Source organism: Stegostoma tigrinum, chromosome 17, assembly GCF_030684315.1.
Source record: "Stegostoma tigrinum isolate sSteTig4 chromosome 17, sSteTig4.hap1, whole genome shotgun sequence".
Taxonomy (NCBI): Eukaryota; Metazoa; Chordata; class Chondrichthyes; order Orectolobiformes; family Stegostomatidae; genus Stegostoma; species Stegostoma tigrinum.
The window spans coordinates 2,073,562-2,100,980 of NC_081370.1; the positions used below are offsets into that span (position 1 = coordinate 2,073,562).

The following is a 27,419-nucleotide window of genomic DNA, read 5'->3' on the forward strand; positions in this document are numbered from 1 at the left end:
AAGTCAGAAAATAGAGTATGAAATGACAACTGTGAGGAGGGAGTGATGGACCAAGTAAGTCTTTCAATGTACGTAGACATTTAATTGTTACCATACAACAATACCATGGGGACATGCCTCATTTACAACAAACTCCCATCGCTAATAAACAGAGCTAACATTAGGAAATCAGTAACTGATAAATTATGTTCAGAAGTATGACTTCCGCAATTCAACAGTGCAACTCATCATTCAATGACATTGTTATTTGTTATTTACATAAGTGATCTGGATGTGAATGCGCAAAGCATGATTAGTATTTTGTGATTGATACAAAATTAGGAGGTATCATTGACAGCCAGGAAGGTTATCAAAAATTACACTGGGATCTTGAACAGATGGGGAAGAGGGCTGAGAATTGGCGAATGCAATTCAACAAAGCTAAGTGTGAGGTGTTGCACTTTGGAAAGTCAAACCAAGGTAGAACTTATACAGTGAATGGTAAGGTGCTGAACAGTGATATGGAACACAAGTACAAAGTTCATTGGAAGTCACATCGTAGGTGGACAGGGTGGTGAAGAAGGCATTTAGCATGCTGGCCTTCATCAGTCAAGGCACTGAGTGTAGGGGTTGGGGCGTAATGTTACAGTTGTACAAGTCAGTGGTGAGGCTGCACTTGGAGTATTGCGTACAGTTTTGGTCACCCTGTTATAGGAAGGACATAATTAAACCGGAAAGTGTGCAAAGAAGACTTACAAGGATGTTGCCAGGACTAGTAGGCCTGAGTTATAGGGAGAGGTTGACCACAATAGGGCTTTATTCCTTGGAATGTAGGAGAATGAGGGGTGACCTTATTGAGATGTATAAAATCATGAGGGGCGTAGATAGGATGAATGCGTATAGTTTTTTTTCCCACGGGTAGGGAACTGAAAACTAGAAGTCATAGGTTTAAGGTGAGAGAGGAAAGATTTAAGAAGGACCTGAGCAGCAACTTCTTCACAGAGGGAGTGGTGTTTATATAGAATGGGCTGGCAGAGAACGGTTGAGGCAGGTACAAGAGCAATTTGGATAGGTACAGGGATGGGAAGGGGTTAGAGGGACATGGATCAAACGTGGGTAATTGGAACTAGCCGAGTGGGCACCATGATCAGTATGGACCAGTTTGGGCCAAAGGGCCTGTTTCCATGCTGTATTACTCTATGCCTCAATGATCTATGACACTGGAATGTAAATATGAAATTGTGACCTTAACAATACTTTCCTGCCTTTTCCACATAATTCCCTTTTACATCAAGAAATCTGCATAACTCAGCTTTGAATATATTCAATGATCCAGTTTCCGATACAAAACCAAACATCTCCATTTGTTGAACCCTACGTAAACATACAACAAATCTGAACGAATGTAGTTGAGAACATAGCCGCTTGGAAGTCTAACACTGGTGCATACTTGACCATGATGCCTGTCCCATTTCCATACTGAGGGTTATTGTGGTACTGTTGGAGTGCCCCTGCTACTGCACCAGGAAGCACAGGTTCAATTCCCACCCACTCGAGACGTGTATAATATCATTGATTTTTAATTGTGAATTGAAATGGGAAAAGGATTGTTTTAAAAGACCAAAGAGCGTAAAAGGGAAGGCTACGCTTTCTAAAAGCAAATTACCATTACTGTTTATTACGTTATTTGTTAAATCAGTGGGGCAGACTACTGCAGACAGCAGCTGATTGTAGTGGTCTGTGCAGTGATAACCTCCTGTCAAAGATCTTCTGCCTGCTGAAAATGAGGTGATTGGCTTCCAGGTAGCAGACAGCTTGCGGGTGTGAATGATATAGCAAGGAATCTTCAGACATTTGAAAAGAGAAAACTGATACCCTTTTCTCTGTGGCAGAAATCGCCTAAAGCCAGGAGAAAGCCTGTTTATTTTTCCCTCACCAGCTGTGGCTTTTAACCAACCAGTCAGAGAGCTTATCATTTACGAGCCACTTTCTTTGTGTCTCCTACAAGCAAGTGAAAGCCCCTGGAGAAGAAACAGGGAGAGGCAGCATGTTCTCACAAGCCAAAAGGATCTGTGCACCCTGAGACAGCAACCAGACAACAGCTTCCTAATTTCCCCTCCGCCCATAACAATGTTTTCTTTGTGTCTGTCTGAATGAACATGAGGGGCAGTTTTATAAAGGGGTTAGAGTTTTAAATAGCAGAAGTATATGTTGACATTCATAATCATTTACCTACTGCTAAAATTTAATTTGTGGTGTAAAGAATAACAACTCAGTGGTCTGTGCCTTGCCACTCTGGTCTAAAAAAAAAGAGGTAAATTGAGGAATTTAGTGTACTTCTATAAAATCTTTAGCTTTTGTGACAACTTCAGGAGTGGCAGTGTGTGATTTCCGGTGCACTATCCCATTGGGGCCTGACATCATAAATATTCATCCCTCATCCACACACAAATATGATTACTTTTCAAGATATGAAATCTCTTCGTTCTGAGGTGCTGGTCCATGACTGCCGTTTTTTTCAGGTGGGTCTTAGAATACGATGACATTAAGCACTGCATGCCAACCGGTCACATGACCACAGAATCCAGACTCCCATTCCCTACATAAGCAGCTTAACGGAAAAAGCAATCATCACAAACACAGGAATGAAGGCCCACCACTCGCAGTCCTTTGTGAGAAAAAAATGTTCCTTCACACCATGATAATAAAACGTGAGGCTGGATGAACACAGCAGGCCAAGCAGCATCTCAGGAGCACAAAAGCTGACGTTTCGGGCCTAGACCCTTCATCAGAGAGGGGGATGGGGAGAGGGAACTGGAATAAATAGGGAGAGAGGGGGAGGCGGACCGAAGATGGGAGAAAAGAAGATAGGTGGAGAGGAGAGTATAGGTGGGGAGGTAGGGAGGGGATAGGTCAGTCCAGGGAAGACGGACAGGTCAAGGAGGTGGGATGAGGTTAGTAGGTAGCTGGGGGTGCGGCTTGGGGTGGGAGGAAGGGATGGGTGATCACCATTCACACCATTCTTTGTCAGATTTGAAATGAGCAAACACTGAGGCTGTGACAGTCCACACTCAAAATACACAGGGGACAACAGCTACATTTGCCCTGAAAGACTCTAAATCACCAAGGAAAATCCACTCACGGGGGCATCTGAAGTCACACACGTGAATACAAGGGTGAAACACTGCTCTGAGGCTCACTAGTAACAAAACTGAGAGACACAAATATACAGTGATTCAAGGAGCAGCAAGCAGTTAGGCAAGTCAGTGCTGGCATTGAGTGAGTTGCTGGGGCAGAGTTTGGCTGAATGCCAGGAGCTGAGGCCCTGAGCTACGAAAGTTGGGTTTGCGGTGGGGTTAAGCCTCCGACAGCTGCACTGGCCTGAATGCCAGTGTTTGGGAGTGCCATTTCTTGGGTCAAGAGTGAGGGAATCAGCAAGCGGAGGGTCAGAGGATGCCGCTGCAGGTATTTTTGAGAAGGGACAAGGATACTTTCAGGTGGGTAACTAATGGTGAATAAGGCAACAAGAGGTATAAGAGGAGATGTAACGGAGGCTACAAGAAGTGTTTTGGTGGGTATAGGGGTTCAGCACCAATGGTTCAAACTCTTCAACAAGGAATTATTCAACTAACTGGGATCCAAGAATCATCGCAGTAATGATGTCCTTGCAAATGAACTTGGAACGTCTAGTTAAGATTCGGAAACTACCATACTTGGGGAAAACATAACGAATCTTCTGCAATGAATAGTGTCCAATTTAAATCTGTAACAGAGATGAGAGATATAGAAAATAGAGTTTTACTTGCAAGCGAAATTTGCCAAAGGCAGTCAAGGTGATGACTTTTCAAGCCTAGAAATGTCAGTTATTTAAAAAAAAATGTTTTGTTAACTCATGCCTGGTTTTTGTACCAACTTAAATACTGTGGTATTAAGGAAACCAGAGCTTTCCACGTGTCTCGTGGCTTTACCATCAATGGAGAATCGATAATTATTGTGGGTATTGATGAATTATCCTATTCCTACATACGTATGTATCAAAATACCCCACATTTCAGCAAAAACAGAGAAGGTATTTTTCTGACGTGATGGCTTTATTTAATAAATTAATAAGGGGGAATGAAAATGTTGCCTGCAGAAAAAAAAAATCAAAAGTCGGCACTCAAAAATAAATCTCAACAGGAGCTCTCAAAAGAAAAATAATTTTGATGCCTGGTAGCAACTGTAGTGACTATAATGAGGTCAGCTAGGTTGGCTTTAGAATATGAGTTCCCTGATTGTGGCTGTTAATCTGGTCCAATCAGGGAGCCCTAGCTCACTGGTAAGAACAAGAGTGTCAGAAATCCTGTTCACTCCGAGAAAGCCAGACCAGTGTCAAATCCTACGCGTGTGCAAATAAAGGGTGACTTAGTGACAGGATACCAGACTTTGCAGAGCTATTTCGGCAACCATTGTCTCTGCATTTCTGTAAATATCCAGAGAACAGTAGTTGTTAACTTCATAAATCATCTGTTGGATTGAGATATTTCATTAACTTAAGATTTTTAAAAATAAATCATTTACACTTTAATAATGTACCAGAAGCATGTCTGGACATGAATTAGCTGATTGCAAGGAAACTATAAAAGCATTTTCCTGACCCACTGAACTCTATTTTGTCAATTGCAATTACTCACCTTTGAAATAAAGCAACATTGTACATCTTCATATAATCGCTTGCCTAGTATGAGGAGTATAATACTGTCTCTTATAAATATCAAATTGACTTTCGGATAGAACACCCAGGGTTGCCGTGAGGCAGTTTGCCCCAAATCTATTTTGACTCATCCATCCAAGCCACTCCGGTGGAATAGCCTCAAACATTCAAAGAAACTTGATTCATTCTTCAATGGGTGCATGATCTTTTGCAGGAGAGAAACGTATCCTGGAAAGATAACAAATATATCCCTTGCTTGAGCTACTTAACCTCAGTGCTATACAATCAGTTCAGGTCAGGGCTATTCATTACGCTTAGCAAATTGGATCAAGCTGGAGATTACAAGATGGAATGGTAAACCTGTGAATTTTTTAATCTTTTGTGTTTATGATTATCTTTATTTGAATGGTAATATGGGTAACAGAGTATACAGTGAAAGATGAATCATAATGCAGCTATTTGAAAGACTTGGAGTTGGAGGACTGTGCTGGGCTGTCATGCTGCAGATATTTGCAGAAAAGAGTTCATGGGCATTAAATTTGGTACCTGCCATCAACAAGGATAGTACAACATAAATAACTGTTCTCTTTTGGCTTTTTCATTAAACATGTAACAGTTGCCTTTTTCTGCAATATAACCTGTAGAAAAGACTGTCATATTGCTAATACAGTGGAAAAAAATTCCTTCAATAAATAAAAACTATTGTATCACCATAAACCAGCTCTATTTCAAATTACTACCCTTTAGTACTTAGCGTACTATTATAATTTCTCACTCACTTCGAGATTCCACGCTCAAAATTAAAATCACATCAATAAAGGCAAAAACTAGAAATTGAAGACAAAGGAAAATAAAATCATGAGCTTATTTATTCCACCCACATTCCAGCCTAACCCAGCCATAAATCAACATCCCTGACCTTAAGCAGCTTACAAGCTGACTCTAGCAGAATATACTGCATTTTTACATTCATTCTATATGTAACTTAAACCCAACTGGCTGAATTGCTGCTGTACAAGAACTTCTTCACGCAACGTCTGTGCAAAAAACACAACAACAAACTTGCAGGCTATTGTTGTTGAGGTGCTTCATTGGAACACAATGTTACAGCCTTGCAACACTCTGGAGGTCCTCAACTCCTTTGACAACATGAATCAATGAAACAGTGTGGAAACCAGAAATATATAAAATGCAGAAAACAATAAACCATGCACTAACTTATGCTCCCTCAGTGTCAGCTGCGGCTCGTATGCTAACACTGATACTTCGGAGTCATAGCTTCAGTAGGAGAGTTTCATTCCAAGGGTTGAGCAAGACAAATCAAGGCCAACAATGAGGCCCTGAACGTACTCTGCACTGTTGGAGGTTCTACCTTTTGGATGCAACATTAAACTGAGACCCCAGTTGTTTGCTCAGGTGGATGTACCAGATCCCCTGACAATGCTTCAAAAAGGAGCTGGGAAATTAATTATCTCCAATATTCATAGTTAATCAACAGTACAAAAACTAAATTCTCTGATCATCAACACATTGTTATTAGTAGAAATTTACTTCATGTCGTTTGGCTGCTGTGTTTCCTTAATTACAGTCGTGATTAAGCTTCAAAAGGCATTTCCACTGGCTGTAAAATTCTTTGAGAATACCACATAAATACAAGTCTATATTTTTCTGCCCACAACTTGCTCAACTCAAACCAACATGTGCCCAATATCAACAACAGTCATCCTACATCTTTCATCTTCACGACAATCTGTATCCAAACCTCCTTCCATGTCTAGACTTTCTTTAGGCAAATCTTAGGCTAACTTACACTCATAACAAAATCAATTTATTTATTACACAGATTTAGTGTATTGAACACCATAATCCACATTTGTATAAAATCTCTTAAATGAACAATGATAATAAACTGAGTTTCAAATTCTGAAGTCATATCAATTATTTTGACTGAGGGACACTTTCAGTAATATCCTGGGTTTGAGATTAGATCCTCAGTTAACATATCTTCTTCTGTCACTGGAGCTCTCTCCCTCTATCACTGGAGCACAATCTCCCATCACCACAATATTTTTTTAAATCGTCTCTATTCTGCACACTCTTTCAAATCTTCCTCGTCATTCACTTATGTCCAGAATTAAAATTATTTATCATTTATGTTTAGACCAAATCCACAGTGAAGGAGTGGAACAACAATGAGCCGGTTACTGATGAATAACAATTGCCTAGAAATGTTGATGGCTCCTTCCAATGTGAACTCAGAGTTGTTCTTTCCAGAGGAGCAATCCTCTGATGCTGCCTGGCCTGCTGTGTTCCCCCAGCTCCACACTGTGTAATCTATAAATACTCAAAGTATTCAGTTCCTAACCTTCTTTCTGGTTATCATCTCAGCTATCGATAGGACTGGGCAAATCAGACCCCCAGGATAAAATCTGCCTGATGGATTACTTTACGCAAGGTTTTAGTTTCCCTTTCCCTCCCACTCCTCTCCCCCCACCCCAACCTTCCATCTATCGACTCTCTCCTTTTCACCTACCCTCGTTATTTGCGTTAACACCACCTTATTTTCATTCATTCATTCATTCATAGGACAAGGGCTTTGCTAGCTAAGCCAGCATTTATTGCCCATCCCAAAGGACATTTAAGAATCAACCGCATTGCTGTGGGTCTGGAATCACACGTAGCCTGTTATCAATTCTGAAGGTGGGTCACTGAATTCAAAATGTTAACTCTGTTTTCTCTCTGTCGATGCTGCCAGAACTGCTGAGTTTCCCCAGCAATTTCTGTATTTAAGTATTAAAAATAATTTGAAAATTGAAAATTTTACTCAAATTCATTACAGAGATCAGGTTCTCTTTCACCAAAAAAGCTTAATGAAGTTATCTGAAGGTTGACAGGTCTGTTTTGGAGCCTAGTCACTGGCTAAAGTAAATATACGATGAATACCAACAGAATATTTAAGGCTGAGCTTAAAAAAACGTGATTGAGGTTAGGAAAACCTGAATCAAGAATAATATGAAGACATCGCTTAGCTCTATCTTAGGCCAGAATAAGTCAAACAAACAAGGTGTGGCATGGTTAGCATCACTGCCTCACAACACCAGTCACCCATTTTCAATTCCAGTCCTTTAATTTGCACATTCTCCCTGGTTTCCTCTGGGTGCTCCAGTTTCCTCCCACAGTCCAAAGATGTACAGGTCAAGTGGATTGGCCATGGTAAATTGCCCATTATGTCCATGGTGTGCAAGCTGGGTGGGTTAGACATGGGAAATGTCACGTTACAGTAATCAGTCTTGGTGAAATGCTCTTCAGATTCATGGTGTGGGCTCGATGCTGACATTGTAGTGATCCTATGGTTCAAATGATTATATCAACATTTCCAGAAACAAAAAATACCTCATAAATTAGAAAACCTAGCCGATCAATCTCAACTTATCCAAGAACCCTTTCTAATATAGTCTTAACATTCTCGTAATTCACTGCAGAATGATTTTTCAGCGCTCATCGGACCATTGACGACTAGGTAATTTGAAAATCTGATTAATCAACTGCACCACTAACAAGACAGCTGCCTAATGGAGCATTGTATCATGAATGCAACTAATAAAACATGAGCCATGCATGATACCCATCATGACAACATTAAGAACAAGTGACAAGCTAAACGGCTCCACTGCAGAAAGGTTGGGAAATGCCTTCAACATAAGCTGAAAAGAGATGCAATGGGGGGCTGAGAGCAACTGCAGTTATGAAACAGAAAGCAAAACTTGCTGGTCACTCTTTTCATGCAAGCAAGGAACCATGCGTACTGGGAACTAAATCATGAGTAGAGCGGGTGGGAGGAAGGAAGAGAGAAACTGACCAAAATTCACACACTAACTGTTGTGGTATATAGACATTTCCACAGATGAATTACTATTGTACATAATAAACAAACAGTCGCAGGACATTTATAGAGACTCCAATAATTGTACACCAGTATAGTTATTCTATTTTATGCTGCAGTATTTTAACATATAGATATTTAGTAACATAAAGCAAAATATATTTTGCACTTTTCAAAATAAGCCAGATATAGAGGATAAAATACTAATGTTTACGGAAAATCCCAAGACATCTTAAACAGGTATAAAGAGCAAAAGGGTAACGAGGGAAAGGGTAGGTCCTCTTCAAGACAAAGAAGGGAATTTATGTATGGGCTGGAGGAAGTGGGTGAGGACCTTAACGCACGTTTTGCATCGGTATTCGCAAAAGAAGGATATGGTGGATGGTGAATTTCTGAAGGGAATGTGGATATTCTAGGCCATGTCAATATGAAAAGGAGGTGGTGTTGTGTGTTGTGAAATGCATCAAGGTCGACAAGATCCCAGGACCTAAGGGAGGCAGTTGAGGAAGTAGATGGGGACTTGCACAAAATCTTTGTATCCTCTTGAGTCATAGGAGAGGTCCCAGAGGCATGGAGAATAGCCAACATTGCTCCTTTAAGAAGGGCAACAGAGATAAACTGGGAAATGACAGGCCCGGGAGCCTTACACCAGTGTTAGGGAAATTACTGGAGGAGATTCTTCGGGATAGGATTTACTCACATTTGGAAAAATATGGACATTTTAGCAACAAGCAGCAGACTGTGCAGCAAGGTCACGTCTCACAAACTTGATTGAATTTTTTCAGGAAGTGACAAAGATGATTGAAGAGGGCAGCATAGTGGATGCTGTCTAAATGACTTTAGCAAGGCCTCATGGCAGGGTGATACTAAAGGTGAACTCATATGGCAAACATGGTGAGGTGGAAATGTGGATGCAGATGACAGCACAGAAGATAGGCAATAACAATGGAAGTGTGTGGAGCTGGAGGGACACAACAGGCCAGGTAGCATCAGAGGAGCAGGAAAGCTCCCATAGGGTCCCGATCCGAAACGTCAGCTTTCCTGCTCCTCTGATGCTGCCTGGCCTGTTGTGCTCCTCCAGCTCCACACTGTGTTATCTCTGACTCCAGCAATGGCAGTTCTTACTGTCTGTAATGGTGGACGCGTGTTTTTTTGACTGGAGATGCGCCCAGCGATGTTCCACACGGATCAGTGCTGGGATGCCTGTTGTTTTTAGTATATATAAAGTATTTGGAGAAGAGTGTAGGTGGCCTGATTAGTAAGTTTGCAGATAACACAAAGATTGGGGGAGCAGTGAGGAGGATTGCCAAAGGATACAGCAAGGCCTGTTCTTTGTTATATCATGTTGCACAAGCAGGCAAGATTCTACTTCAAACCTCTTACATGCTCAAAAGATATTTTAATATCTCCACAAACTACCATTTGTATTTCAGTCAAGCAACTGTTAAGATTTTTTTTGATAAATCCTGGCTTAGATTTTGCATTTAATAAGTCTGAATGTCTTCTGTAAACTATCTGTGTTTTTAGAAGCTGGAATAGTTTGAGTAGCAATTATTATATCTATTGGCGGAAGTTCAAAGAAGATTTCTTAGAATGTTACCTGGACTGGGGGATCTTAGATGCAAGGGAAGATTTCAGAAATTGGGCCTACTCTCATTGAAGCAGAGAAGATTAAGAGTTTACCTTACAGAGATGCTCAAAATTACAAATAATTTTGATACGGTAAAGAAGAATACTTTGTTTCCGTGAGCTGATACATCAGTAACTCAGGATCACAATTTCAAGACTGTCAGTAAGACTTTTAAGAATGAGATGTGAAGAAACTTCTTCCGGAAAGCAGACAGGGGTGGGGATGGAAAAATGTCTTGGGTGGTGGGGTCGGATTGTAAATGGCGGAAGTGTCGGAGGATAATGCGTTGTATCCGGAGGTTGGTAGGGTGGTGTGTGAGAACGAGGGGGATCCTCTTGGGGCGGTTGTGGCGGGGGCGGGGTGTGAGGGATGTGTCGCGGGAAATGCGGGAGACGCGGTCAAGGGCGTTCTCAATCACCGTGGGGGGGAAGTTGCGGTCCTTAAAGAACTTGGACATCTGGGATGTGCGGGAGTGGAATGTCTTATCGTGGGAGCAGATGCGGCGGAGGCGGAGGAATTGGGAATAGGGGATGGAATTTTTGCAGGAGGGTGGGTGGGAGGAGGTGTATTCTAGGTAGCTGTGGGAGTCGGTGGGCTTGAAATGGACATCAGTTACAAGCTGGTTGCCTGAGATGGAGACTGAGAGGTCCAGGAAGGTGAGGGATGTGCTGGAGATGGCCCAGGTGAACTGAAGGTTGGGGTGGAAGGTGTGGGGGAAGTGGATGAACTGTTCGAGCTCCTCTGGGGAGCAAGAGGCGGCGCCGATACAGTCATCAATGTACCGGAGGAAGAGGTGGGGTTTGGGGCCTGTGTAGGTGCGGAAGATGGACTGTTCCACGTAACCTACAAAGAGGCAGGCATAGCTGGGGCCCATGCGGGTGCCCATGGCCACCCCCTTAGTCTGTAGGAAGTGGGAGGAGTCAAAAGAGAAGTTGTGGAGTGTTGTCCCCACACCTCCTCCCTCACCCCCATCCCAGGCCCCAAGATGACATTCCACATTAAGCAGAGGTTCACCTGCACATCTGCCAATGTGGTATACTGCATCCACTGTACCCAGTGCGGCTTCCTCTACATTGGGGAAACCAAGCGGAGGCTTGGGGACCGCTTTGCAGAACACCTCCGCTCAGTTCGCAACAAACAACTGCACCTCCCAGTCGCAAACCATTTCCACTCCCCCTCCCATTCTCTTGATGACATGTCCATCATGGGCCTCCTGCACTGCCACAATGATGCCACCCGAAGGTTGCAGGAACAGCAACTCATATTCCGCCTGGGAACCCTGCAGCCATATGGTATCAATGTGGACTTCACCAGTTTCAAAATCTCCCCTTCCCCCACTGCATCCCTAAACCAGCCCAGTTCATCCCCTCCCCCCACTGCACCACACAACCAGCCCAGATCTTCCCCCCCACCCACTGCATCCCAAAACCAGTCCAACCTGTCTCTGCCTCCCTAACCGGTTCTTCCTCTCACCCATCCCTTCCTCCCACCCCAAGCCGCACCCCCAGCTACCTACTAACCTCATCCCACCTCCTTGACCTGTCCGTCTTCCCCGGACTGACCTATCCCCTCCCTACCTCCCCACCTACACCCTCTCCACCTATCTTCTTTACTCTCCATCTTCGGTCCGCCGCCCCCTCTCTCCCTATTTATTCCAGTTCCCTCCCCCCATCCCCCTCTCTGATGAAGGGTCTAGGCCCGAAACGTCAGCTTTTGTGCTCCTGAGATGCTGCTTGGCCTGCTGTGTTCATCCAGCCTCACATTTTATTATCTTGGAATCTCCAGCATCTGCAGTTCCCATTATCTCTTTACCGAGTGAGTTGTCTGCGTTTGAAATGTACTGCCTGGGAGAGTGGTGGAGGTGAATTCCATAAGCGTTTTCAAAAGAGAGCTGCATCTGTATTTGATATATTGAATTTAGAGGGCTATGGAGATAGGACTAGAGAACTGGACGAGCTGGATAGCTGTTGAGGGAGCTGGTACAGACACAATGGGTCAAGCGGCCTGTACTGTAAAATTCACTGATTCTGGGTGGGGAGGCTGAAACATTTATCTCAAAGTAGAAGATAACTCTTAAGCCTCCATCCACTCCTCCAACACTGATTTCATAGACACAGAGACAGAAAGCTAGCATCCAGATGCAACAGGTAATCAGGATGACTAATGGAATGTTGACACTTATTTCAAGGGCGTTGAAGTATAGAAGTACAGAAGTCCTACTGCAACCTGAGAAGGTGCTGGTGAGGCCATATCTGGAGAGCTATGAGCCGCTTTGATTCCCCTATTGAAGGAAAGATATCACTTCATTTGAGGCAGGTCAGAGAAGGTTCACCCAGTGTGGAGAGATTGACTTCTGAACAAAGGCTAAACAGTTTGCGACTCTGTTCACTGGAGTATGGCAGAATGCGAGGTGATCTCGTTGAAAATGTATTGGATTCTTAAGGTGCCTGATAGGGTAAATGCTGAGAGGAGGTTTCCCCTCATGGGAGAGTCTAGGGCCAGAGGGCATAGCCTCAAAATAAATGTGTGCCAATTTAAGACTGCGATGAGGAGGAACTCTTTTCTCTTATAGGGCTGAGTGACTTTTGAAATCCTTGCTACAGAGAGCTATGGGGCAGAGTCCTTGTGCATATTTAAGGCTGAAAATGATAGAGTCCAGATCAGGGGAGGAAATCAAGGATTTCAGGGAAATGCAGGCAAGTAGATGCGAGCAAGGTTGGATAACAATGATCTTATTGAATGATGGAACAGGCTTGAGGGGCCGATCGGCCAACTCCTGTTTTTATTTCTTATGGTTATATGTCACGTTTACAATTGATTATGCAAATCGAGACTTGGTCTACCCATAATACATGATACAACAACCACCAACATTGTATACCGTTTCTTGCTTTTCTGCATACTCATCCAAAGTGATAGCACAATCCATTCATCCATACTCAATGGTACAGGATGCAGCAACTGGCTTACTGGAGAGCTCTCTGCAGACTAATTCAGTCAATCCCATCTGTCTACTTCACTCTCATTGCCCTACAAGTTTATTTAGATCAGATGTCCAACGAGAACTTTTAGTTTAGTATCTAGCTTCTCGAAACATGTCAATTTGTACCTCTCCATTAAAGCTCCTCTCGATCTCCACAGCAACTCCGACTTCTCAAAACTAACTATGGAAAGAAAATTCCCTCTGGAAGGATTTTGGCTAATTTGTTCCGTAACCACTCAAGGCCCTTCATACACCTGCCACTTGGAGTTTTGGCAGGCTTTTATTTTACCTTCCTTCAGGTATTCTTTCCCTATTAATGAAGGACTGGAACTTAATGCTGTGTGCTTAAGATTCCTGCATCTAAGTCTCATGCCCAGTTCCTCTTCTCCTTCGTTGGACCTAACATGCACTTCCTTATTGATTTTTCTGACTCCAATCCTTTTTGTGATGTTTTCTGTTGCATGAGGTATTGGAAGACATTTGCTGCCACCATCTTCTTTCTTGCCAGCAAACAACAGGAGGTTACGATCAACCTTTCCTCTACACACGTGGCCATTAAGAAGCTCTGTGTATGATCGATGTGCTGATGAATGGTTCCTGCCATGACAACAGATCATTGCCTTCAATTACTTAATACGAGAATGTAAACTTGGTGGCAGTCTAGAACAATACTTGAGACCCATGAGGAAGTGCTGCACATGCAAAAAGTGACAAACTGAATTCTTACAGTACAATCTTGCCCAGCAAGTCCGCACCAACCATCCAAAGAGCATTCCATCCAGGCCTACCCACTCCCCCACAAATCTATCCCCATAACCCTGCATTTCCCACAGCTAATCCATCTAGCCTGCACATCCCTGGACATGATGGGCAATTTAGCATGGCCAATCCACCAAATCTGCACATCTCTGGACTGTGGGAGGTAACTGGAGCACTCAGAAAATCCATGCAAACACTGGGAGACAATCACCCAAGGGTGGAAACAAATCTGGGTCCCCGGTGCTGTGAGGAAGCAGTGCTAATCACTGAGCCACTGTGCTCAGACATCAACACTTCAAAAGGGAGAGATGGAATTTTTAAAAACTCAACTATTTGGACTTGATCTCCTGTGATTGCAGAGATAATGAAACAGGAGTAGGAGTAGGCCATTCAGCCATCTGAGCTTGCTTGCTCACCTTTCAACAGAATCATGGCTGATCCAACATTGGTCACATTCAAACTCCCACCCTTTCCCCTTGACCCTCTATTTCCCTACTGATCAGGAATCTAAGTCAGCTTTATATATACCATGTGACGATATGGCAAGGAATTCCAAAGACTCAATCCTCAGAGAAGAAATTTCTCCACATTTCAGTCTTAAATTGGTGCTCCTTTATTCTGAGACTATACATTCTGGTCTTGGACTCTCCTGGGGGGAAACATCCTCTCTGCATTTATACTGTGAAGCCCCTTAAGATTACTATATATTTCAAGATCACCTCTTGTTTCTCTTAACTGAGTTGAGTCCCAACCTGTTCAGCCTTTGTTTATATGACAATCCTTCCATACCACAGATAATCCTCATGAAGGTTCTCTGTATAGCCTCCAAAGAAATGAAAACTCTCCTTAAACAAGGGAACCAAAACTGCTCATAGTATTCCAGATGTGGTCTCACGAGTAGCTTGCAGTTACAGTAAGACTGTCCTCCACTTATATTCCAACACACTTGAAACGAAGGCTGACATTCCATTAGCCTTTCTGATTACCTGCTATATCTTTGTGCTAGCTTTCTCTGTTTTATGCACAAGTCCCATTGTGCTACATTTTTCTACAATTTCTCTCTATTTAAATAATATCCTAATCTTTAGTTCTCTCTTCCAAAGTGAATAACTTTGCATTTTCCCACATTGTACTCCATTTGCTATGTTTTTGCCCACTGATTTAACCTAACAATGTCGCTCGGTAAACTGCTTACATCCCTCTCACAATCTGCCTTTCCATCCATTTTAGCACGGTCTACAAATTTGACCACAATACATTCAAATCCTTCCTTCTAATTATTAATAAATATTGTAAACAGTTACAATGCCAGTACTGATATCTTCAGAATGCCATTGGTCCCAGATTGTCAATCTGAAAAAGAACACCTTATCTCCATTCGCTTTTGATTACCCAGCAGCCAATTCTCAATCCATGTCAATATACTACCTTCACCAGTGTGGGGTGTTATCTTATGTCTTAACTTTTCATAAGCATTCAACAGAGCTACCTTTCTCGAGGTCCAAATACAACACATCTACTGGTTCTCCTCTATCCACTCTGGTTGAAACTTCCTCAAAAATGCCAGGAAAGATTTCCCTTTCATGAAACCATGCTGACTGTGCTTAATTAAGTCATGATTATCCAAATATTCTGCTATTAGTTACTTAACAATTGATTCCAATATTTTTCAACAATCGATGTTAGATCAATTAGTTTATAGTTACCCGTTTTTGACTTCCTCCCCTTTTTGAATAAGGGTGTCACACTGGCAGCTTTCCAATGCTCCAGAATCTAATGATTTTTGGAAATCACAACCAATGCATCTACTATCTCTCTAGCAACCTCTTTTAGGATCATAGGGTGCAAGCTATCAGGGCCTGGGGACTTATCTGCCTTCAGCCCCATTTGTTTGTCTAATACTACTTCTGTAGTGACAGTACTTAATTCCTCCTCCAAATTCTTGAGTGTTAGCAAGATATTCAGAGTATCTTCCACTGTAAAGACGGATGCAGAATATCTATTTAACTTCTCTGCCATTTCCTTGTTCACCCAAAACTATCTCCCCCAAATTCATTTTCTCAGGGATCTATGTCCAATTCAACCTTTCTTGTCCTTTTTATATGTTTAAAGAAGCTGTTACTGTGAGTTTTTGTTTCTTGCTAATTTGCCCTAGCAGTTTATTTTCTCTGTTTTTATTATCTTTCTAGCACTCCTTTGCTGGATTCTGAATTTATCCCAGTCTTCGGGGCTATCACTGACTTTGGGTTTCTTATATGCTGTGAGTTGTCCCAAGACTAGAGATATGATACAGTTTGAAAGATAGCTGTTCTGGGCAAAATATATGTTTCCAGGAATGCACAGGAAAATGGGTTAAAAACAAAACTACAACCCTGGCTTTTAAGTGCTGGCTTGCTAACATGTAGTTGGAGTTCCACTGTGCTGAAGTGTGCAATGAACAGGCACAACTTAACTTTCACTAGGCACATCTAAAGTTGGCTCCTTTAAAAAGGCATCCTTTTTAAAATTAACCTTGTTGCAACTAACCAAGAAAGAAATTGAAAAGAGATGGGGAGCCAGTACATCCCTCCCTACCTCAGGAGCATAATAATTTGTGTGTAACCCATTTGGAATCCTCTCCTGGGGACCAGTTGTAACAATAGCCTGCTTGTTCTAATGTAGTAGAGAATGCACTAATGTAGTAGAGAAAAGAAAAACAGTTGAGAGTGTAACACAGAAAGATCTTATGTTAAAAAAGATGCAGTTATTGCACACTGGTGACTACACACAAATTATACCGACCTGGCAGACATTGCCAGAGGGACCATAGAACGTTAAGTCTTCCGATCTTTGAGATCCTAAGGGACATCACATTGGCTTCAGTCACATCATAACATCAACACTGTCAGACCCTGACACCTTTACTCAAATATCCCAAGCAGTGTTTATGTAAAGAGCGCCACGTAAATCTAAGATGTTGTTAGCAGGCCTATAAATCTGTCTAAGCTCAGCTATGAAAGTGAATAATGCATGAAGTTGATCATTGTGTTACCATGGGGTCTTAAGCTTTTATGTCGTTTCATGTTAAGTTGGACTGTTACAGTACTGTTCTGTTTCAAGCATCTTTCTTTGAAGTGGAGAGACAATAGGAAAAGCAAAAACAGATTGATAAAGGAAGAAACTACTCGGAAAACTTCAGACAGATTACAACCAAAAATAAAACATTAACCACCTTCAAACATCACCTAATGGATTTCTTCACACCATTCAGATATATAATTACGTGAGACACAATGCGAACATAAACCAACTACTAGATGACTGCTTGTCCAAAACAGTTTTTAGTAATTCTGCTTTTATCATAGCTTGGCTCAAAAATTCCAGGTCAAAGGGAACTTCTCCTAAATTAGATAAAATCAAGCAAAATGAAAGCGATTTAAAATTTTGCATGCAGGATAAATGGCATTATAGATAGAGCACTGTGTATCAAAATTAATGCACTACTTCTAGAATTTGCAGATTAATACTTTAAAGTGACTACAGTGTAGCAGGACAGCAGCAAGCCTTACCTGGCTGGATCGGGGTAAATTGGGTGCTCTCTTGATCCAGAACCATCGTTCCGAGACAGAGATATAAGTGAGGACTCCAACAGTCGCCTATAGAGTTAAAAAAGGGAGTTTCAGGTAACTTATCAAATAGGAAGGCCAATTACTGTGACAAATGGGAGGATTAATTTACTTTCTTTAAAACAGCCATTGGTCCAGTGCTCAAAGCATTGGACCAAGTTTAAATTTCCAAATTTTAAAAAAGGATCTATTTGTAGTACAGCCCTTATTCTCTTGACTGACACCTCTGTTACATTGTATGATAAGTACATCTTACGTATCTATCACCAGACTGCCAGCCATCCAATACCTTGCATGATAGCTATCAATTCATGTGTGTGCATTGACAACTAAAGTTACTTTGGTACCAATGGGAATCAATCCTCTCTTTTTACTCACACCAAGGAACAGGAATTTTCAATCATTTACCTTCCTTCCTTGCTCAGGTCCATGGACATGAACCATGGCAGTCCAACTATGTCTGCAGTGACAATTTCACAGGAATCTTCCTAGTCTCTGTAGTTTAATACCCTCTTCAGCAAGATCCAATGAATTCTCAGGGATCAATGACAATTGAATCAACAATTCGTTTGCGCTCTCTATCGGGGTAACTGACCTGTTGTGTATCCGCAACATGTATTGTTCTGTTTCATTTGAAGTACTCTTCTGCCTCTACCTTTCAAACAACTCATCTTTTTTGGCCAAGATTTCAGTCACACTTGCAAGACAAGATAGCTAGGGGTTTATTTCTTCATTATTCTCATCTTTGTACATACTTATTAACCACGCCACCCACAGCATTTTGGGAATTTTTCCACTTTAATGGCACTTTATAAACAAAGCTTATTTTGGTTATTCTGAAAAGAAAGGCGACTAAGTTGGGTGTCCATAATTTTCCATGTATTGCATGGCATCAAAAAACTAAAAATAAATTAGGTTAGGGCATACAACACACAAATTGTTGTTCAGGCTAACTGAATTATACACATTTTGTTTACGCAAGACTAATTCAAAGTAAAACAAATCTTATATCACATTTAGCCTTCAGCAAGATGTGGGTGATGGGTTCCCTTTTAAAATGAAACACTTCAATATAAAACTGGGTGCCAGGTCAATTTGATGATGTAGTAAATTGGATTGTATCCAAGTAATTCTGGATCTTTATTGAGGAGAAATTGCATTCCAAGTTCAGATTATGGTGTTTTGCTCACGACAAACATAAGTAAAACAACACTTTAGATAAAGCCACACTCAATGAATGTGCAAAAGTAACAAATGCAAGTCAATAACTCTATTTACCAAAATTTTTTTAAATCGGCCTTTCTCTGACAGCAGTGATTTATATTATACAAATCTTCATCAGAATCAGTCTTAAGTGGTCACTGGTGCCAGGTCAATACAGCATAATACCATCTCGTCTGAAAAGTATCAACATCCCAATATGCCAACTCCATGTAAAAAGATCAGACTCTTGATGCTTCAAAATCTGAAGGAACATGAATTAAAGCAACACGTGATGTTCAGTTCTACCTAAAAAGTGTTAAAAGTAAATTGGTGAGTCACAGCTACATGGTGTTGCAAAAGGGAAATATTTTACTTGCCTCAACAAAAATGCAATTTAGATTTGCAGCAAGTTAAGATGAACATTCAGGGAATATATCGGGATGCAAAAGAAGAAAACAAAGAAGGGATGACATCATTAATTAAAAGGTTCAGTTCCAGAGATCTGTGGGGTAGTACAGAAGTTGAATCTATTTGATAAGAAATGCGAAACAAACAGGGAAGGGTTTTAGAAATCTATCATTCACCACCAAAAATTGTAAAAGAGACACAGTAACTGATGTGAACCAATATGATGACATCTAAAAGTCGCAGCTTTTCATCTTGCACTTACGTAGGCCAAAAAGCAAAAAAAATCCAACTCAGAAAATAAATATCAATTCATATAACATTAGGATAGAGAGTGCCTATCAGTTAGACCACGGTTAGCAAGCATAGAGATGTGGGTGAATCTGTAAACTGCCAATTTTAGCTAGCTGATGAACCTGAGACTAAGCAAGTGGATGGATTTCTCAGGATATTGCCATAACGATGCAATGTGAATTGGCAGCCTAGAACTGATTAATTTAGCAACTCACAAAGTGAGTTCAGAATAAACAAGACTGTGTACAACCAAACAGATGATGTTGCGATGGTATCCCCTCTAGGATCAGCTATTCATAACATCATCCCTGGTTGCTTTGAGATGGCTTTGATGGAATGACACTAATATTTTAACCTGGCACATTCTAGTACATTAATAGGTTTTTTTTAATATTTGAATTTACGCTGCAAAACAAATTCTTTACACATTTAAATAAACTCAAACCAGCCTCAAATTTACCAGTAAAATGGAGCAATCAAATAACATGAGCTTTTTGCAAAATCTGTCAGTAGGTTATCTACCATAAGAATGCATTCACTGGCCAATATACGATGTGGGATTCCTGTACATTCCGACACAATTGAAGCTCAAGATACATTTGTAACCTCATGAATAAAACCATAACCAACTGTTATTTGTGCAGGCTTGTGCTAAGGTAGGGCACATCAAAGTTTTCTTGCAGGAAAATGACTATCCTGACCAACTCATCCGTCCCTGTATATTACACAAACTCATGAAAGGGTCTATGGTCACCATGTTTGGTCCCAGAAAGGTCCCAAAAAGAAAGGGAACAACGTCTCAAAGGCTTGAACAAAAGCTAAATCTAGCCATCTCATGCTGCTGTTCTGCATTTAAATTAACTGCTGTTAAACTTGCGGGGCATTCTGTACTAGCCGGACAATGCTGTCAAGCCCAAAAGACATTGTCCCTACCGTGCAGATGACTAATATGCTTTATTAATTTCAGTGCCGATGTGAAGCTAGGCACCTAGACTGCACTTCTCAACAAATGGTGGACCATATCAAACAAAACATTCTAAAGAAAAGTCAGTGGATCCAAAATGTCGACTCCACTTCTCTCCACACAGATACTACCAGACCTGCTGAGTTTCTCTAGCAACTTCTGTTTTTGTCTAAAACATCCCCTTGGCTACCGACAATAGGCAGCGTACCAACCGTGCTCAGTCAGCCTATGATTGTGAAACTCAGGAGCACAGTATTAAGCTCTTGATGTGATTCTGCCAAGTGACAACAGTCGCTAATTAATTCGGACTGTACGAAGAATTATACTAGAAACTAAGATTAAGTTCATCAGTCAGGCTGGTAATACATTTTGTTTGTACATGATACATAAATTCACACTGAAGACCCTGTTCTGGGTAGGCAAAAGGACTTTGCTTACACACTGCATTGAGAAACGGTTATGGAGACTGTCAAGCCCTGATGCAGTCTCCATGACAATGCCTGACTTGTCATGCTTTGTGTTTGCAGTGTGGGGAGGGGGGGGCGGATGGTGAGGAGCATGAGAAGAAGGAGGAAAAGAGGAAGTTGAGCTCTATTGCGGTAAAATCTTCCAGTATATTCAGTGCTTCAGATGATGCCAACGCATGGTGACATTTTTTGTGTATAACACACGGAGAAACACATTTCACTGTATTTTTATACGTATGTGCCAACAAATCTAAAGATTGACAGTTAACAGATCATACTATCTCTCTAAGGCAATCATGGTTCAAACAGACCACCTTCTTGTGCTATATAAATTGGTGTTCCTTTACCAAGCTTTATTTCTTGAAACCCTGGCCAGAAAGTAAAAGACAAAAAAACTTGAACTCTGCATTGATTTTTGGAAAATTTGAAGTTCTACATTACAATGTTATTATTTAGACCACGTATGCAATACAGCTAATGGCATGAAATATCCAGAAACTGAGTTGGGTAAAATACATATCAAAAGGCCAAGAAATATGTTCAAGCTTACTTCTGAGACCTTTTTATATGATTCATCCACATGATGTAGTCATTGTAAGCTCAATCAGCATTTATTGCCCATCCTTAACTGCCCCTCAGAAGGTTGTTTAGGACTTTGGGATGCAGTACTATTAAGGAGGGAGTTATAGGATTTTGACTCAGTGACAATAAAGGTACAAAAATAAAGTTGCTGGAAAGGCCCAGCAAGTCTGTCAGCATCTGTGAAGGATAAAACAGAATTAACATTTCAGGTCCGGTGACCCTTCCTTAGAACAAGCAAGTTCACAGTGAATTAGTTCCAAGTCAGGACGGTCAAAGAGTTTAGATCAAAGGAAATAGAGACAATTTCTTAGAATGAGATCAGAACGAAGTGAGACAATTAAGCAACGCAAGCATGGGAAAATACTTAGAAAACTGTCATAAAATAGGTTTTTGTAGAAGTTGCATAATGTGAAGTATGTCAGTCTGTCAGTCAATGATTAAAATGAACTGTTCAGGGACAGAAAATAAATTTAGGAGACCAAAATGAAAAGCAAAATTGTCAGAAGAATGGGAAATGTTCACAGGCAAAATAGTTTGAATAATAGCTTTTGATAAGGAAAGCAACGAATTCAAACAGAAATCAGGTATGCTTATATTGAAGGATAACAAGATTTTGGGAGAATCAGTTTGGTGTTACCTTGCTAATCCTCTGTAGTTAGCCAATGCCAATTAAGCTAATTGCAGGTGCTCGCTTATCCAATACATACACAAAATTCCAAAGAAGAATTTCATTTCAGAAGAATTCAAGAACTGAGAAATAAACTAGCACTTTATGGCAAACACCTGGTGGAGATTTGACAAATTGAGAGTGTGAGAAGGAAATTTGCCGAGTGAATCTGACATATTCAGAAGGATGTGTTTCAAAAGTTAACCAGGAACAATACAGCTATGCCTGCCTCTTTGTAGGTTACATGGAACAGTCCCTCTTCCGCACCTACACTGGCCCCAAACCCCACCTCTTCCTCCGTTACATTAATGACTGTATCCCAAGAGGAGCTCCAACAGTTCATCCACTTCAACAACACCTTCCACCCCAACCTCAAGTTCACCTGGGCCATCTCCAACACATCCCTCACCTTCCTGGACCTCTGTCTCCATCTCAGGCAACCTCCCAGAAACTGATGTCCACTTCAAGCCCCCGACTCCCACAGCTACCGAGAATACACATCCTCCCATCCACCCCCCTGCAAAAATTCCATCCCCTATTCCCAATTCCTTCACGTCCACCGCATCTGCTCCCAGGATGAGGCATTCCACTCCCGCACATCCCAGATGGCAGCATTGTTCAAGGACCACAACTTCCCGCCACCACCCCCCCTCCCCGCAGTGGTCGAGAACACCCTTGACCATGTCTCCCGCATTTCCTGCAACACATCCCTCACACCCCACCCCTGCAATAACTGCCCTAAGAGAATCCCCCCTCGTCCTCACATACCACCCCACCAACCTCCGGATACAATGCATCATCCTCCAACACTTCCACCATCTACAATCCGACCCCCCCACCCAAGACTTTTTTCCATTCCACCCTTGTCTGCCTTCTGGAGAGACCACTCTCTCCGTGACTCCCTTGTCCGCTCCACACTCCCCTCCCACCCCACCACACCTGGCACCTTCCTCTGAAGCCGCAGGAAGTGCTACATTTGCCCCCACACCTCCTCCCTCACCCCCATCCCAGGCCCCAAGAAGACTTTCCATATTAAGCAGAGGTTCACCTGCACATCTGCCAATGTGGTATACTGTATCCATTGTACCCGGTGTGGCTACCTCTACATTGGGGAAACCAAGCGGAGGCTTGGGGACTGCTTTGCAGAACACCTCCGCTCAGTTCGCAACAAACAACTGCACCTCCCAGTCGCGAACCATTTTAACTCCCCCTCCCATTCCTCAGACAACATGTCCATCACGGGCCTCCTGCAGTGCCACAATGATGCCTCTCGAAGGTTGCAGGAACAGCAACTCATATTCCGCTTGGGAACCCTGAATCCCAATGGTATCAATGTGGATTTCACAAGCTTCAAAATCTCCCCCTCCCCCAGTGCATCCCAAAACCAGCCCAGCTTGTCCCCCCTCCCTAACCTGTTCTTCACCTCACCGATCCCATCCTCCCACCTCAAGCCACACCTCCATTTCCCACCTACCAACCTCATCCTGCCTCCTTGTCCTCCCTGGACTGACCTATCCCCTCCCCACCTATACTCTCCTGTCCAGCTATCTTCTCCTCTATCCATCTTCGGTCCGCCTCCCCCTCTCTCCCTATTTATTTCAGAACCCTCTCCCCATCCCCCTCTCTGAAGAAGGGTCTAGGCCCGAAACGTCAGCTTTTGTGCTCCTGAGATGCTGCTTGGCCTGCTGTGTTCATCCAGATCCGCACTTTGTTATCTTGGGTTCTCCAGCATCTGCAGTTCCTATTATCTCTGATCACAATACAATGTTCTGTTTCCTTCCCATTCATGAAAACAAATCTGAAAACAATAGGTATTTAAGAGACGGTTTTAAAATTTTCTCACTAACTAAAAATCAGAATAGGGGAAATCATTCAAATCGCCAGAAAGTCTTAGACACAAATGGGACGAAAAAAATTTGACAAATATTTTCATTCAAATTTACCAAATAAAGGCATTGCACTTTTGTTAAGTGAGCTTCTGACGCTCCCATATTTAACTGATAGAATAGCGCCATTTTGAAAAAGTATGCAAGACATGATTTTCTGCTTCAGTGAGACCTCGCTTTGAACAATTAAGCAGCTGATGTTTCATCACTAATATTTCTTACTGCATAAATTGATTTCATGTTACTCATTGAAGTGCTTGCATGAATATTCTGCAGTGCCAAAAGAAACTAAACCTAACTTCTCTGGAAGAACTAAATTCAACATAATTCAGAACAAGAGAGATTGTTCCGAAGAACTGAGCATTACTCATGTTGACATGGTAAAGATAAGATTTTAACTGAATGGAAACCAGCAACAACAAATTTAAAGGCCCAATCTCAACAGTTAACAACTTGATCGATGACAACTGCAACGGAAGATGACTTGAAAATAAAAGCTTCAAGGTTTCAACAACACAGCAGATTTTGTTTCATCATTCTCAAAATGTTTTGAAAGGGAAACAACCCAAAACAGTTAAGAGAGAGCTATATCACGCTGTGTATCCAGGTACAGAAATTTTAACCATTAAGTTAGGGACGCAAGGGAATTTATAGCCAAGTAAGATCCATGATTAATTGTAAGAGCCAGCAACATTATTTTAATCACAATATGTGGTGGAGACGTGCAAAGCTAGCAGCATCAGTAATTTAGATGAACTACAGATGCTGTTTGCTGTACGTAAACTGATCAAATTTCATTGTGAAGGCCAAACGGTTTTTGAACTAAAGTGGAAAAAACTGGTAATAATCTTTCAACCTTGCCTGGATATAGAGTGGTGCCTGAGGACTGGGGCTTTGCACACATTACACCCTCCTCCGAAAGGGTTTGTAAAGATAGACTCAGGAATGTCAGACAAAACAGTTTAACTTCACTGGTGAGGAAACATTTGGAAAAAAATTATTCCGGATAGAACTAAACAATCGCATGGAGAAGTGTAGGCTGATTTGGAAGAGTCAGCACAGATTTGCTAAGGGAAAATCTTATCAAACTAAGTTGGAATTTTTTCAAGGAAATAACAGACTTGTTGACAGCAATGCTGTAACATGCATGCATGGATTTCAAAATAAATGTTGTGTATAGTGCTGTATAACAAACTGAGAAAAGCTATAGGTCATGGAATAAAAGGGATAGTATCAACATGGACACAAAATTGCCTGCAGGGTAGAAAACAGAGAGTAGTGAGTACTTTTCTGGCTCAATGATGAGGGAGCCAAGCAAACAATCGCAAAAGACCATGCAGAAGCATTTGCACCATCTTCAACAAGAAGTGCCAAATGACAATCCATCTTCTGCAGGCACCAGCTTCTTTCATAGCTCCAGAATTGAAAACATCACTGCAGTTCATTGTTTGAGCAATGGCATAAGTCAAGCAAGTAAAAATGTCTTTACACAGCTTTACAATTATATTGACAATCTTCCTGGAACAATCATCTGCAAGGGTGTAAGGTTGGTGTTTATAAAAAGGGTGAGAACAGGTGACTTGAAGGGGAAGATGAAAGTTTCCAAGGAGACAGAGTCTAAGCAACATCAGCCAGAATGGAACACTGGGTCGTTGGTTTGGTGGGAACACCATGTGCATGAACTTGAGTGCAGTCAAAATACAAGGGGAGCCGGGAAAAACCAGAGATGATGTATGTTTAAGACTAAGGCAGACAGAAACTAAAACAGCAAGCCTGGCTGGGGACTTGAGCAATGGAGGCAGGCATTGAAGCAGGTGGCCTCAACCTTTATTGATCAAAAAAAAAGCCCATGAGCTTCTCACAGTTATTGACAGAAGTGTGGGTGAACGAGACATGAGAAGTGGGTTTAAGAAAATGTACTGCAATAAAGAAAAGAAGCCAGGAATTTATTGTTACATTTCAGGATGACCCTGAAACAGTGCACAGTTGTTTCGGCAGACTATAAAAGCTTATTCATTTTGAAACTTGATTTCTAGTTATGAGCAGGAATAGAAGGAGAATTTAGGGATAACCAGAGCTTGTTAATTTGTAAAAATAAATGCTAATTGACATCTTAGAAATAAATTTCCAGTCTAAAAGAAATCCCTACAGACAGCTCCACTAAATTAATTTTGTGCAATGGTTCATATCATAAACTTACTGACATTGAATGTGTAAGTTTAAGCTAAGATGTGATTCACCCTCTGAAAACATTGATACAAAATTATACTAAGTGCATTCATACAAATGATGGAAAACATTAACTTTTCTCACTAAATGAGTTCTTCCTGGAAAATATGGGAACTGAAAATATTATTAGGTTGTTTAATAGTTATTACCAGCACATATGTTTTAAATTACAACTACACCTGATTATAAACTTATTAAAACAAAACATTAACTCAGTACTCGCAGAGCTCTTGTGGAAATATCCCGATAAAGAACGTAGATTCTCTAATTGCTATTGGTTGAAAATTCAAGTTTTTTTTCGGTTCATAGCAGGCGGTTAATTGGTAAGTCCACAAACCTGTGGTTACTTGACTCGATGACAATGGTTTTAGGCCCTTAGGATTCCTTACGCCATGAAATGCAGTGTCTGAGGCCAAAGTTACAACACTGGACAAAACATACACTGGTAAAGATGATCTAAAATGATTCACCATGGCAGGCAACATTAACTTCCAATCTTGTTTTGCCTTAATACATCAAAAAAGGAGACAAGATGGATGCAGGAGAAAAGGTATGATATTTCTGTACATTTCCTGACTCAATATACAACTTGTTCTTTCAGGTTTCAACAAAAATATCATACAGATGAGGTGAAGAGCGAAGCACAATTATTACAAAATAATTGCAATAGAAATCAGAAAAATACATTGCCATTATTTTCCAATCTGCAAGTTTACAGATCTGTCCACAACTTGTATCCAATTGTAAGGGACCGAGGACCGATCAGTGATTTGAAAACAAGAGCCATGAATTTACATGATGGCAATACCCTTGGGTCCAGACGAATACAACGAAGTCAGGGACTTTGGAGGATTCTACTTCAGTTAACGCTAATAGCTGCAGAAAATAATTAGACAAATAAAAATCTAGTAGAATTCCTCAGTGACTATTTTACTGATTTCCACAACTCACCACTCATGTTCCCCGCTACATAAACCTGTGTACAAATCAGCTTATGAACAAACTCAAGACTAGGACCTGTTTGCAACACCTGAAATCAAATCTAGAGGTCACAAAGACACAGATGAAGATTTCAGCAGTCAATAAACTGAGGCAGGAGCAAAGGTTATGGTGGCAAAATGAGACACTTATTAGTGGTAGCATAGATACATGGTCTGAAGATTGTGAGCAACAGCACCAAGGTAGCAAGT

At 41.4% G+C, this 27,419-nt stretch overlaps 1 protein-coding gene across 5 annotated transcripts in view; it reads right to left on the reverse strand.

Moving 5' to 3' along the window:
• LOC125459423 (activating molecule in BECN1-regulated autophagy protein 1-like) overlaps window positions 1-27,419 on the reverse strand; it is a 331,981-nt gene that overhangs the window by 238,493 nt on the left and 66,069 nt on the right. For 3 of the 5 annotated variants that reach the window (XM_048545859.2, XM_048545860.2, XM_048545861.2), the window contains one exon: window positions 17,476-17,562. The exons of the other annotated variants lie outside the window; for them this stretch is intronic. In XM_048545859.2, the coding sequence (XP_048401816.1) occupies window positions 17,476-17,562 (87 nt within the window). The remainder of the gene's footprint in view (window positions 1-17,475; window positions 17,563-27,419) is intronic. 5 annotated transcript variants of the gene reach the window in all.